Source organism: Dromiciops gliroides, chromosome 6 (genome assembly GCF_019393635.1).
Source record: "Dromiciops gliroides isolate mDroGli1 chromosome 6, mDroGli1.pri, whole genome shotgun sequence".
Lineage (NCBI taxonomy): Eukaryota > Metazoa > Chordata > Mammalia > Microbiotheria > Microbiotheriidae > Dromiciops > Dromiciops gliroides.
The window spans coordinates 113,625,139-113,637,618 of NC_057866.1; the positions used below are offsets into that span (position 1 = coordinate 113,625,139).

Genomic DNA, 12,480 nt, shown 5'->3' on the forward strand with positions numbered 1-12,480 from the left:
AGAAGATAAAAACTGAAAAATCTGCTTAATTTTTTAGCAGTACCTTTAACAATACCAATATTCAAATAATTCAAGTGGTGACATTTTGAAATGCGATGTTAACTGTAACATAATCTTTCAAATGTTTCATGAACTTTAATCAATGCAGGTAAAGATAGTACAGAACTAATTTTTTTTGCCTGCAATGAAAAGACTTAAATGAATAAAAATAACTTCTTGATTTTCACATCTGTATCTCTAGTGCTCAGCACAATGCTTGTCTTGCACATAGTAAGCGCTTTCAATGAATGGTGCTTCTTTATCACCGATATTATCACCACCAATGTAAAGCATCCATGTAGTATATAGAGTACTGAACATGAAATGAGTTTATATGCTGCCTCTTCACACTTACTAGCTCAGTGACCATAGGTAAGTAATTCAACTTACCTTAATTTTAGTTGATTTATCTGTTAAATGGGGATAAAACCAGCAGAACCAACCTCCCAGGAATGTTTTGAAATACAAATGAGTTAATGTGAGTAAAGTACTTTACAAATATTAAAGCACAATTTATGCATGTGCCAGTTACCTTTAATTCTTAATTGGATATAAAACTTTTAATTTTAATTCAAGAAAGATAAAATGCCACTGGATAGCTAATCAGCTATATACAAAAGAGTAGTCTATGAAAAGTCTTCAGGTGACTAAATTTAGGAAAAGATTAGTTATTTAACAAAGGAATTTGGAAAACTGGTTGGCATTTGGACAAGAAACAGATTTAGGCCCTATTCTTATACTAGCTACATCAATAAATTTCAGTGGGATGATAAAACTAAGCATTAAAAAAATAATAAAACTATGAAAAATAGAAGATGGAATAATGGATTCATCTCAACTATGGAATATTACCAATACTTGCCCCGCCCCTTTCCATTCAGCAAACAGAAGAAAATAATGCAAGCAAATCAGATTTGCTATTAAACACTGAATTTTGCACAAGAAAAAAATGGAATTTTTGCGCAATTTTAAATTATGTAAAATAAATCAGCACAAGTAAAAGAAAAAACTTGACATCTAAAATATCTAAGGAATTGTTAAAATAAATCCATGGAAGTATTTCTTACCCAATATACGATAAAGCATCAAAAGAGAGGAACAGATCTGTTTCCAAATGCAGAAACAAATAGTTAATTTAAGATTCTGAACCTCACAAATATTCAAAGTGATGCTAAGTCAAACAACTCCGAGCTATTATCACATATCTACCAAGCTGGCAAAAATGAATAAAAGGAGTAAACCTTAAATCCTTAAACAGCAAGAGTTTGCTGCTGGGTGAATCACAAACTTAGGCAATATCTTTGACCCAATAATTCCTTTGTTGCCTGAAGATATTAATGAAACAAACAAAAATAAATAAATAAAAGTGGCATCTGCTCCAGGGAAGCCTTCAGAAACAAACAAGGTTTTAGAACTTGGAGTCAATGATAAATAAAAAGTAGTTTTTCTGGGGAGAGATTTTTCTGCAATCTGTTCAAAGATTTTTACAGCACCATTACAAATACATAAATAAATAAACCTTGGAAAGTATGTAAATTTCCCAATAGAATAGTTTTTTTTTTAAACAAACTGTAGTACCTTTTTGTAATGTTATAATAAAGATTATTGAGTGTAAGGAATATAAAGAAAGCTGGAAATTCTTTTATGAAGTAATGAATGTAAAGTGGAAAAAAGCAGAACAAGAATAGAATACACATGAATTTCAACCACACAAAAATGAATGGACAAAGAATCCTGATGGAAACTTATGGAGTGACAGAAAAGTACTGCCATTTTAAATGCTAAAAATAATTTCAAAGTTAGTTTAATTAGATTGATATTTATGATTATGCTTTAATAAGTCATAAAGGCACTGCTAAAATGATAGACCCCACATAAACTACAGACAAGAATTATGAATATTGACACTATTATGAATACCTTCCCTTTCTAATATTATTTTAATAAGCTTTCCTATACTAAAACAGCTTGTATTTTAATTTTATACAATTTTACTATTTACATCTTGTCACTGAAGATATTGGTTGTGATGGATCATAAGAGATTATTTATTCCAACTCTGCCTGAAAATACCTCTCTAGGCATTATACAACTGTCTTTCTAAACAAATTATAAACTCCTAAAGGGGACAGAGCATATCTTTCTTAGCGGCTAATCTGGTATACTGTGAACCAGCAGACACTTAATAAAGAGTAAAAAGCTTTTCAGTTTCCCAATTGCCATCTCACCACAAATAGCCCTGGGACGAGTTAATTACTTGTCATTCCTGTTGAGAGTCATTGTGCAATGAAGAGAAGATAGGGGAACAGGTGGTCCCTTCCGAACAAGCCTAATTATCAAGCTATCTGGAAAAGAAAAGTAAGTGTGGGAACTTTTACAGTCATTGATGTAAAAATTTCAAGTAGCTGACTTACCTAAAAGGTCTGTAAGCCTGAGCCCTGATTTTTACATGTCATGATAACCTTTTTAGAATTGGTTGATATTGGGAGAAAACTGAATGATGGTAAAACATCTTGAGTCTGAATGCCTGTTTTTTCTATTCTTCTCTAGGATTTCTTAGAGTAAATTGTTACTGTCATATTTCTGCTGCCTGAAAAATAACTTCTTTCTCTTGTCCCCAGGAATAAAAATTAATAAGCATTTCTGCTGCCCCATATGTAATGTCTTGGAAGATATTCAGCTATCTCTTTGATACACAATGGTGTCTGGTCAGATCATTTAAGGTAGTTCACAGGCTTCATGTGCATGTGCCTCACAAATGATGTATTTGATTGACTAAATTATACATTCATCCTACAAATGGAGAAATGATGAAATTTTAAAAAGAAACAACAGTCTTGGTATAAATGATCTCCTTTGCAAAGTTACGACCTTCTAGAGGGCAAGGAACATCTCATACATCTGTATGGTTTTCAAGATGCCTTGCACATTAGCAGGTGTTTAATAAATATTAAATTTTGCAAGTCAGAAATAAAACCAAACAAACTCTAAAAGAAATAAAACAAGGCCAACTTTTAAAAAAGTTTAAACATTTTCTAAAAAGTTGATTTATTTGAGGAGTTACTGCAAAATCAAGTGGAGAGTTTTACTGAATCAGTGAATAAATTTCACTAACTAAGCAATGATTTAGGATTATATAAATAAGTTTATAAAGTGTAGGGTCAAATCTAGTATTTGACACAGAATAGGAACTTAATAAATATTGACTGATACAGAAAAATGGGCCGAAAAATTATAAATGTGCTGTGGGGTTAAAATTTATTCATAGTATTCAAAAAACATTTGTTCTTACAATATTAAAATATAATATTTGAGATTCCTGACTAATTAAATATTTCTAATTATCTTTCAACAACAAATCAAATTATGACACTGAAGTGCGTTAAAAAGACCTGAAATCCTAAATCTCTTTAAGATTAAAAGGCAGAGAAAACTAAATTAAAATTGAGAAGAAAACCTGAAAAAAAGTCTTTTATACACATTCAATACATTTAATAGATATCACAATGCCCTTGGTTAAGTGTGAAAAACACTGGTAAAAATGTGCTCGACCATCAAAAAAATCGGTGATCTTATGAAATCATTTGCTTTTATACCTTCCAATTATATTTTAGTTACTATTCTATGTATCCTTTTTACCGATGACACAGCATCTTACACAACTTGCAAACCTCCCTAAAATCACTCCACAAACCAAAACTGCTTTAAATGACCCCAACCAAAGACTAGTCAGTCGTTAATGGTTTGATATCAATTTGAAAGTTTTAGTGGAAGGCTCTGGGAATGAATGCTAGCCCCTATACTGCTTTACATTTTCTGAAAATGACTTAAGTAAAGGCAAAGGTGGCCTAGTTTTACTTTTGCAGATGTCACAAAGTTGGGAGGGTAAACCTAAACACATTTAGTGTTAGTCCAAAAAAAAAAAAAAACGACAACCCTTAGAACAGGTTAGAATATATAACCAAATAAAATGCTGAGTTTTAAAGGTTTACTTAAGAAGTTATTTTAAAAATACAGGATGATGGAGGCATGGCAATACAATAGTTTATGTGAAAATTATCTGGAGAGGAAGGGTTAGTGAACTACAAGTTGAGCACAAGTCAACATGATGACATGAAAAAAAGGCAACTCACTATTTGACTATTAAGCAATACATTCAGAACAAGGGAGGTATTAACTGTACTTTGCTCTAGTAGGACCTCATCTAGAATGTAGATGCTATAGTTTGGGAAGGACAATAACAAGCCCTAATAGGTCTAGGAAGACAGTCAGAATGATGAAAGGGCTGGATACCATACCATATAAAGACATGCTGAACAAACTAGGGATATTTCTTTTTCTGAAGAAAAAGGCTTTAAGGAGTCCATGATAAATGTCTTTAACCATTTGGATGATTGTTATCCCTATAAACAATGTTTTAATCATTATACAATCCCATTAAGGATTTACCTATTAAGGAGAGCTAAGATATTGTCCACCAATTAGAGCATGGCTGAACAAATCATGGCATATGAATGCAAAGGAATATTACTGTGTCTTAAGAAATTAGAAAAGGGATAGAATCAGAAAAACCTTGGAGGGTTTGTATGGATTGACTCAGAGTGATATGAGTAGAAACAGAAGAATTTTTATCATTATATAATGTAAAGGAAAACTACTTTGAAAGAAATAAGAATGCTGATCAATGCAATGAGCAGTCATGATTCTGGAAGAATAATGATAGGGCATGCTTCCTATCATTTGGCACAGATGCAGAACAGACATACATTTTATACACATGACGAATATGTGTAATTTTTTTTGCCTTAACCATATTTATTTGTTATGAGAGTGTTTTTTTTTAAAAGTGTTGGGAGAATTAGGGAGGGAATGGGAAGAGGGGAGCAACTGTCATATAAAAGAGAAAAGAAAGAATAGAAATATCAATGAAATATTTAAAGAACAGAAAGTTATTGGGAAGGAGAAAAGCAGGGCAGGGTTAGATCTGCCATTTTCAAGCTGTGAAAGAAGACATTCATGGGGGCAGCTAGGTGGCACAGTGGATGATGGAGATGACGGAGGAGGAGGAGAAGGAGGAGAAGAGATTCATAGTGTCTTTACACGTAAAGAAACCTGTTTGGAGATGTGGAGAAGTGGAACACTGCACAAAATGTATATAAGACTTTAAAAATATTATAATTATAGTTTTGCTAAATGGCTTTTCTTTTTTTTATTCTTTGGTATATGGCTCTCTGGAAAGGGAGTTGATAGATAAAAACAAAAATATCCATAAAATATTAATAAAATTTATTTTTCAAATTAAAAAATAATATTGTACAGTAGAGTCACTGGTAACTTAAGAAGATGTAGAATGTATAGTTTTAATGTTGAAAATTGTGTTCCATATACTTATAAGCCTAAAATTACAGCAACAATCACTGACTTGTACATGTTTCATATTTGCAAATAGCTAATAGACATTTCTGCAGCTGGAGCTATGATTGCATTGGTATAAAGAACTCTTAGTTAAAGAAACTCTTCCATTTCAGCAACTTACAGTCTTTGAAAGCAGCAACATGAAAAACTGAGAAATAAAGTCACTTGCCCAGGAAAACAAAACCCATATGTGGCAGAGGTGGGACAAGACCAGTTTTCTATTCACTATTTTGTACTGTGCTTGTATATCCAATAATAACTTAAAACAATTTGTCTAAAACCAAACTCATTATTGTCCCTGCTTCCCAACCAGCTCCTATAGTTTTTCTTCTGATATTCAATTAGTGGGTTTTATTTTGGTGTAGTCAAGAGTGCTGAATATGGAGTCAGGAGACCTGGGTCTTAAACCTTTATGAACTATAATATCATAAGAAAGTCGGTTTTGTCATTTATAAAATGGAAGTAATATTAACTTAGTACCTGCCTCAAAGAGTTGTTGAGAGGAAAGCTCTTATTCCATCTTAAGTTGCTAAAGAAATGGTTACCTAGGTTTAGAATCTTATTATATCCACATATGCTCTTTCTATCCTCTTTCTTGTGTCTACAAATTCTGCCTATTTCTTCCTTTGAAATATTTCTCATGCTTCTCACAATCCCCTTTCTGTTTTGACTACTCTAATGAAAGCCTACAGTATTTTATACTGGGGTTATTACCATAGTTATCTAACTGTGCTTTCTGCCTCCACTTTCTTTGGACTCTACACTAATGGACACTTCACTGACAAATCACCCTTAATAAAACGTTATTGCTGTTACAGCATTCCTTACTAAGAACTGTTCAAAAGCATTCTGTGTGGGACCTTCAGGCTCTAAGTCCATATGTGTGAGCACTGTACAGAAGATGTTATAGGAGTTATACAATGCCTTTCTTTCCCATTTCCTTCCTATTTTAACCCTTAATAACAAACCTTTCCTCCTGACAGACTGGTCTCCTCACTTCTTAGAACAAACAATGTTCGTTCCCACATCGGCCCTTTTCATAGCTAGAATTAATTTCTCTCTGTTGATCAAACTTTTATTCATTCTTTAAGACTGGATTAGTTACATGTTCTCCATCAAGACCTGCTGATCATTTTAGCTTACCACAACCTGCCAATTCTTTGATTTTATTTAGTATTTACTAATAAATTACTGTTGATGGTATTTATATTTCCCATGTGTTTATTCTTTGTTTATTTCTAACCATTCTTGTATTTCTTTGCAAGCAGAGACAAGGCTTTAAATTTACTTTAAATCACCCATGGCAACAAGAAGAACTTTTAATACATGGAATAAACACCATATAGATGCCTGCCAATATTACTTGTATATACCACCTCACAATATGAAATAATGAGCTTAATTCTAGTATGACTGATACCAATACATGAGTGCAAAATTCATAATAAAAATACCTTAAGTAGTTCAAGTCCTGCACGAATGGCTGTATCTGGACTCACACCCTCCTCTTCATCATCAGCAGTCCCCTCTATTGACTTGTTCATCAGCTTCACTAGTGCACTATCACACAAGAAAGCCTAGATTAGTCACAACTATCCTAGAACACTGAGGATAAAGTATTTTAACAATCCAAATTTTAGGTAGATTTAAAAAAAATGTATAAGAGCAAATTTTAAGAGTTAAAATCAGTCTGTTTCATTTAAATCACTTGTAAATTTCACAAAACATGTGTAGGATCAAATACTCAAAAGACTTTTTTTTTTTTAAGTGGGGCAACTGAGGTTAAGTGACTTGCCCAGGGTCACACAGCTAGTAAATGTTAAGTGTCTGAGGCTGGATTTGAAACCAGGTACTCCTGACTCCAGAGCCGGTGCTCTATCCACTGCGCCATCTAGCTGCCCCCAAAAGACTTTTTAAAACTAAATTTCTAACTAAATTAAGTGCCAGGGGAAACGATATTTCATAACAATTTTTATATTTAAATTATAGTGGTTAATTTCCTTTAATTTTCTTTCTTTGTTTTCTTCAGTTCTGTGGTAAAACACTCTAATTCTAGATTTCTTAACACTATTTGATGAAAGGCAAGTTAACCTTTATAAAAATGAAACACAGTGAACAATTTTCTTTTAAATGTTTAACTAACTAATGTATAAACAAGAAATTATATTCCAATTTACCTTGGAAAAAGAATGAGAAAATTTTGAATGAATAGTTTCTTACAAAATTGATATATTATTCAAGGATTAATAAAATGCTTTTGCTTAAAATTCAACAGTAGAGGGGGCAGCTAGGTGGCACAGTGGATAGAGCACCAGCCCTGGAGTCAGGAGTACCTGGGTTCAAATCCGGCCTCAGACACTTAACACTTACTAGCTATGTGACCCTGGGCAAGTCACTTAATCCCAATTGCCTCACTAAAAAAAAAAATAAATTAAAAAAAAATTCAACAGTAGATTTTAACATTTTACCTACATGCATTATGAACAAAATTGGTGAATTTTTTAATGAGTGCTGATGGGATAATCAGGACCAACATTGTTAAAAATGAAAAAATTTTTAAAAATCATTATTAATGGGGCAGCTAGGTGGTACAGTGGATAGAGCACCAGCCCTGGAGTCAGGAGGACCTGAGCTTAAATCCTGTCTCAGACACTTGATGCTTACTAGCTGTGTGACCCTGGGCAAGTCACTTAACCCCAATTGCCCCCCCCCCCCGGTCATTACTGTTTCTTTATAGTTCTTATTTAATTAAGTTATCATTTCCTCTTTGCTTAATTCATTTTGTTATCCATTTAAACTAAGCAAACTTTATTTTTATCACATTTGCTGAATTTATAGGCCAAGTCTTTTTTTTTTCTTTTTTTTTTTAGTGAGGCAATTGGGGCTCATGTTGGGCCTTAGAGACTATTTATTTTCACATGAGATCCCATTAGCTATGACTAATAAACTTATGGGCAGCATTCTAGAGCTTTGTGACTGAAGATCAGTAATTGCAAAGAGGAAATCTGGGTTAGCTGACATTCCAAAGCAGTTGGCTAAATGAGTAAAAATGAGGAAGGGAAGCTTAAAAAAGGGGTCCTCATTATTTATACTGGGAAGAAGCCAGGCTACTGAATCAGAAGACCTGGGTTTGAATGATGGCTCTGAGACCAAAGGCGAGTCATTTTGTCTTCTGAGCGCCTCATGTGCAAAAGTGGGATTATAACAACTGTATGCCAACTTCAAAACCTTACAGAGGTGTTCTGTAAACATTAAAATATTAGAGCTGATGTCTAGTGTATAATCTGCTTTTTTCCATCAAGAATGCCGATGGGTAAATTAAAGATTAGAGAAAATTTATTTGTCATGCTCTGATGATTATTTCACCATGAGAATACAAGATGATTTATAAGGTCTTTTCCAATTGAATACTTCAGAATTATAACGAAAACTGAAATCAGATTAAAGGGGAAAAATAAGCTTTGATTTTTTTTCACTGAAGGAAAAAACATCTCATGATTTGTCTCCTAATCAGAGAGCCTTTGGCTTAAAATAACAATTAAAAGGAAAATGAAATATGGTTCACAAAATCCTTTAGAGAAATACTAGCTTAGCTATAGTCTAATTTGTTAAAATAGAATTTCCATGTTGAAAATAAACCTCAACTAAAATCAGAAATATATCTTGGAAGAGATCTTCCTCAAGCAGTCCACAAATTCTGGATAGGCCCATAAAGAGAATTATTCTGCATTAAAGATACATTCACGTTTGTAATGTAGAAGGGAAACAGACCCTTTCTCTTTTGTTTTTGCAAAGGGGCACAAGATGTCCACAGCTGATCACTGACTTTATAAAACAGAATGTTTACGTGCTAACAATATATCTCCTAGTTTACCTGATGGCTTCTGAGTCAATGTGCACAGGTGCAATTCTTTCCAAAAGAAATTTGACCATCTCAAGGAAAGGATTAGTTGGCTGCTTGGGGTTTGCAAGCTTCCGAGCTATTTCTCTCTATTGAAAAGAGACAGTCATATCATAAACATAAAATCAAACAAGAACTTAGCCTATACATCAAAAGCATTTATACCTAAAATTCAAATTAAGCAATTATACACTCTATATAGAGTAAGGCCTTTACTAAATTCCTACTCTTACGTTTACCTACTATAATCATAATGAAAAGTCCAATAATTTTTTTTAGAATGGACATTACAGGTAAATAAATGAATAAAATATATACATATGGTTTGTCTTTTTTCTAAAAACTTTTAGCAGCTTAAAATTAACAACTAAGGTTTTAAAGTCAGATCAGGCCATGCAGGTCTGGTTGCTAAAGATACATGTTTTATTTGTAACTATGGAATTAATATAATCCTTGTATTGTTTTCAGAGAATATACATGTGTTTGTACATAAAACATATTTCAAAGTTATAAAATGACAATTTTTACTATTGAAATTAGGCAAAAGAAATTATGTGATTTGGAATAAAAATGCCTCATTTTTTAAAAAATCAAGCAATTTAAAAGCACAGGTTTTGGGGCGGCTAGGTGGCGCAGTGGATAGAGCACTGGCCCTGGAGTCAGGAGTACCTGAGTTCAAATCCAGCCTCAGACACTTAACACTTACTAGCTGTGTGACCCTGGGCAAGTCACTTAACCCCAACTGCCTCACTAAAAACAAAAGCAAAAAACAAAACAAAACAAAAAAAGCACAGGTTTTGAATTTACTGAATCTACAATAACATTTCACAAATTTAAGGTTGACTAGAAATCACGTCTCCTAACTCCTAGCCTCATGTTATTATTACTACCCTTATTTCATGCAAGAGTCACATATTGACTGAATTTATGCACTTGCTGGTGTAAAGTGGCTATCTATCTATCTATCTGCATGTTCTCAAAGAACATACAATCGATTTCATTTTGTATACAAGAACTTGATAGCCACTATCAGACACACCAAAAGCAACATAGTTTACATATATAAATATGTGCATGTATGTGCACGCGCGCACACACACACCCCCTCATATATTTTACCATCTCCATTTTGATAATTTCCCTGAATTGATTCTCAACTTTTTGGGGGGCAGAGGTGGGGGGGGGGTTAAAGGGATTCAAAGGCACTATATACAAGAGGTTTTTTAGGAACCTGTATAATATGAAGTCAGAGAATGGAATTGAATATATTCTTTAATATTAGCTCAAATCCTTCCATGAAGAATTTGCTTAAGATCTACTACCTTTTTTTTTCCCCATTAGGATACAAAAAGATTTAAACTAAATGAGAATAAGTATGCTTTTGTACAGTTCCTACCGGTTGGGATATGTGAAAGGACCAAGGAAATGTTTCCTCTTTTCCTGGGTCACTTTACACTATTCTTATTTCATTATTTTGTGTCTTTCTTTTCCTTACAGTAGTAGAAAGACAGCTGGACTTTGAGATATCAGAGTTCAAATTGTACTGACATGAGCCAGATGTGTGGCATCAGAGAAACATACCTAAACTTCAGTTACAATTCCATCTGGGGTTATAATATTCTACATATAAAATAGAAATGTTGGAAAAAAAGGTTACAGGAATAGGGGGACCTATTATTTAATAGTAAAGAGTATTAATTGCCAAGAATAGGCTTGGAAAGTGGACAAAGTATTAAACACTCGAAATGATAATCCCAGTACAAGACTACAGGGAGACACTAGAGCTGTGATGGCAAAGTGAGCTCTGCATACCAGCTTTCAATTACTTCTTTTTCACAAACATGAAATTTAAAAGGAGCCCTTAAATATAAGCACCAGATTTCCATCCTTCTGTATTTGCTATTGTTAATATTCTGACACACACTGGGCCCTTCCTACGCAGAAGGTCTCTTTGTGATTCCTTGCTTTAAAGTATTTTCACTATAAGTAGTATTTCCCAAGAAGGGAAACTAGAAGAAAGGCACACAGGAGTCTTTGGCAATGAATGTTCTTATTAATTTTGCTGCTGATTATTGTGTTACTGCGCCATTCCCATATGCCAATGGATCCACGATCTCAGTAATGTGAGTATTCCTTATAATTAAAACTTCAATCATCTCTGGAATTCTTATTTTTGTCCTTCCAATAAGATCATTATAGGAGGGTCACCCAATGTGTCTGGGGTGTTCCTTGAATTCTTCTGACATCATAAAGATACCACTGCCACACACAAGCTGTCCAACAGTTATGCTTTGCTTTAAGTGGAACACAGAAGCAGCATATTTTCATTTTTGTTAATATATTGCTTTGATATAATTTAAACCACTTCTTCACAATTCCTTAAATGCACTGTGTTAACACCTTGCTCATTCCCACCATATACCTCTGGACTGCCCTCTGGATCATCCTCAAGGCTGCATGCAAGTTGTGGATATAACCTGGACTTAGAGTCAGTCAGACCTGGAGTTAAACCATCTTCAAACACTTGAAATCTGACTCAACTTCTCTTGGTATAAGTTTCCTCATGGGTAAAACGATGGTGCTGGACTCAAAGGTTTCGAAAGTAGGAGCTATTGCTATAGCCCAACCCCTGGGCCCATGCGAGTTAGGCTGGCTTTATTTCAAAAGGTATTGACATATTCCTTGAGACAAGGATGGTTCAGGGGACTCTAGGCTCAGATTTTTGTCACCAGATTTTTTCTGTTACATGTAAAGATAGTTCTCAACTTTTGTTTATACAAGCTTTACAATTTCAGATTTTTCTCCCTCCCTCCCCCCTCCCCTAGACAGCAGGTAATCTGATATAGGTTATATCTATATCTATATCTATCTATCTATATATACATATCTATATATATATACATATCTATATCTATCTATATATACATATCTATATCTATCTATATATACATATCTATATATATATACACACACACACACACATATATATACATACATAATAACATTAATCCTATTTCTGCATTATGTCACTGCCTTTAAAAAAAATTTTTTTTTTAAATCACTTAAGTACAAAGCAGCCCGAAGGAATTGCAGGAGTTTGGGAGGCTTGGCTGGTGAATGGCAAT

The 12,480-nt window shown here is 33.6% G+C and overlaps 1 protein-coding gene across 3 annotated transcripts in view; it reads right to left on the reverse strand.

Moving 5' to 3' along the window:
* The window catches only part of PDS5A (PDS5 cohesin associated factor A), a 151,654-nt gene that overhangs the window by 39,478 nt on the left and 99,696 nt on the right, over window positions 1-12,480 (reverse strand). For 2 of the 3 annotated variants that reach the window (XM_043970191.1, XM_043970190.1), the window contains exons 17-18: window positions 9,329-9,444; window positions 6,909-7,014 (exon numbers count right to left, since the gene is read on the reverse strand). In XM_043970191.1, coding sequence (XP_043826126.1) covers window positions 6,909-7,014; window positions 9,329-9,444 — 222 coding nt within the window. Of the gene's footprint in view, window positions 1-1,093; window positions 2,385-6,908; window positions 7,015-9,328; window positions 9,445-12,480 lie in introns of those variants that run through there. The other variant, XM_043970192.1, reaches the window with a different exon arrangement.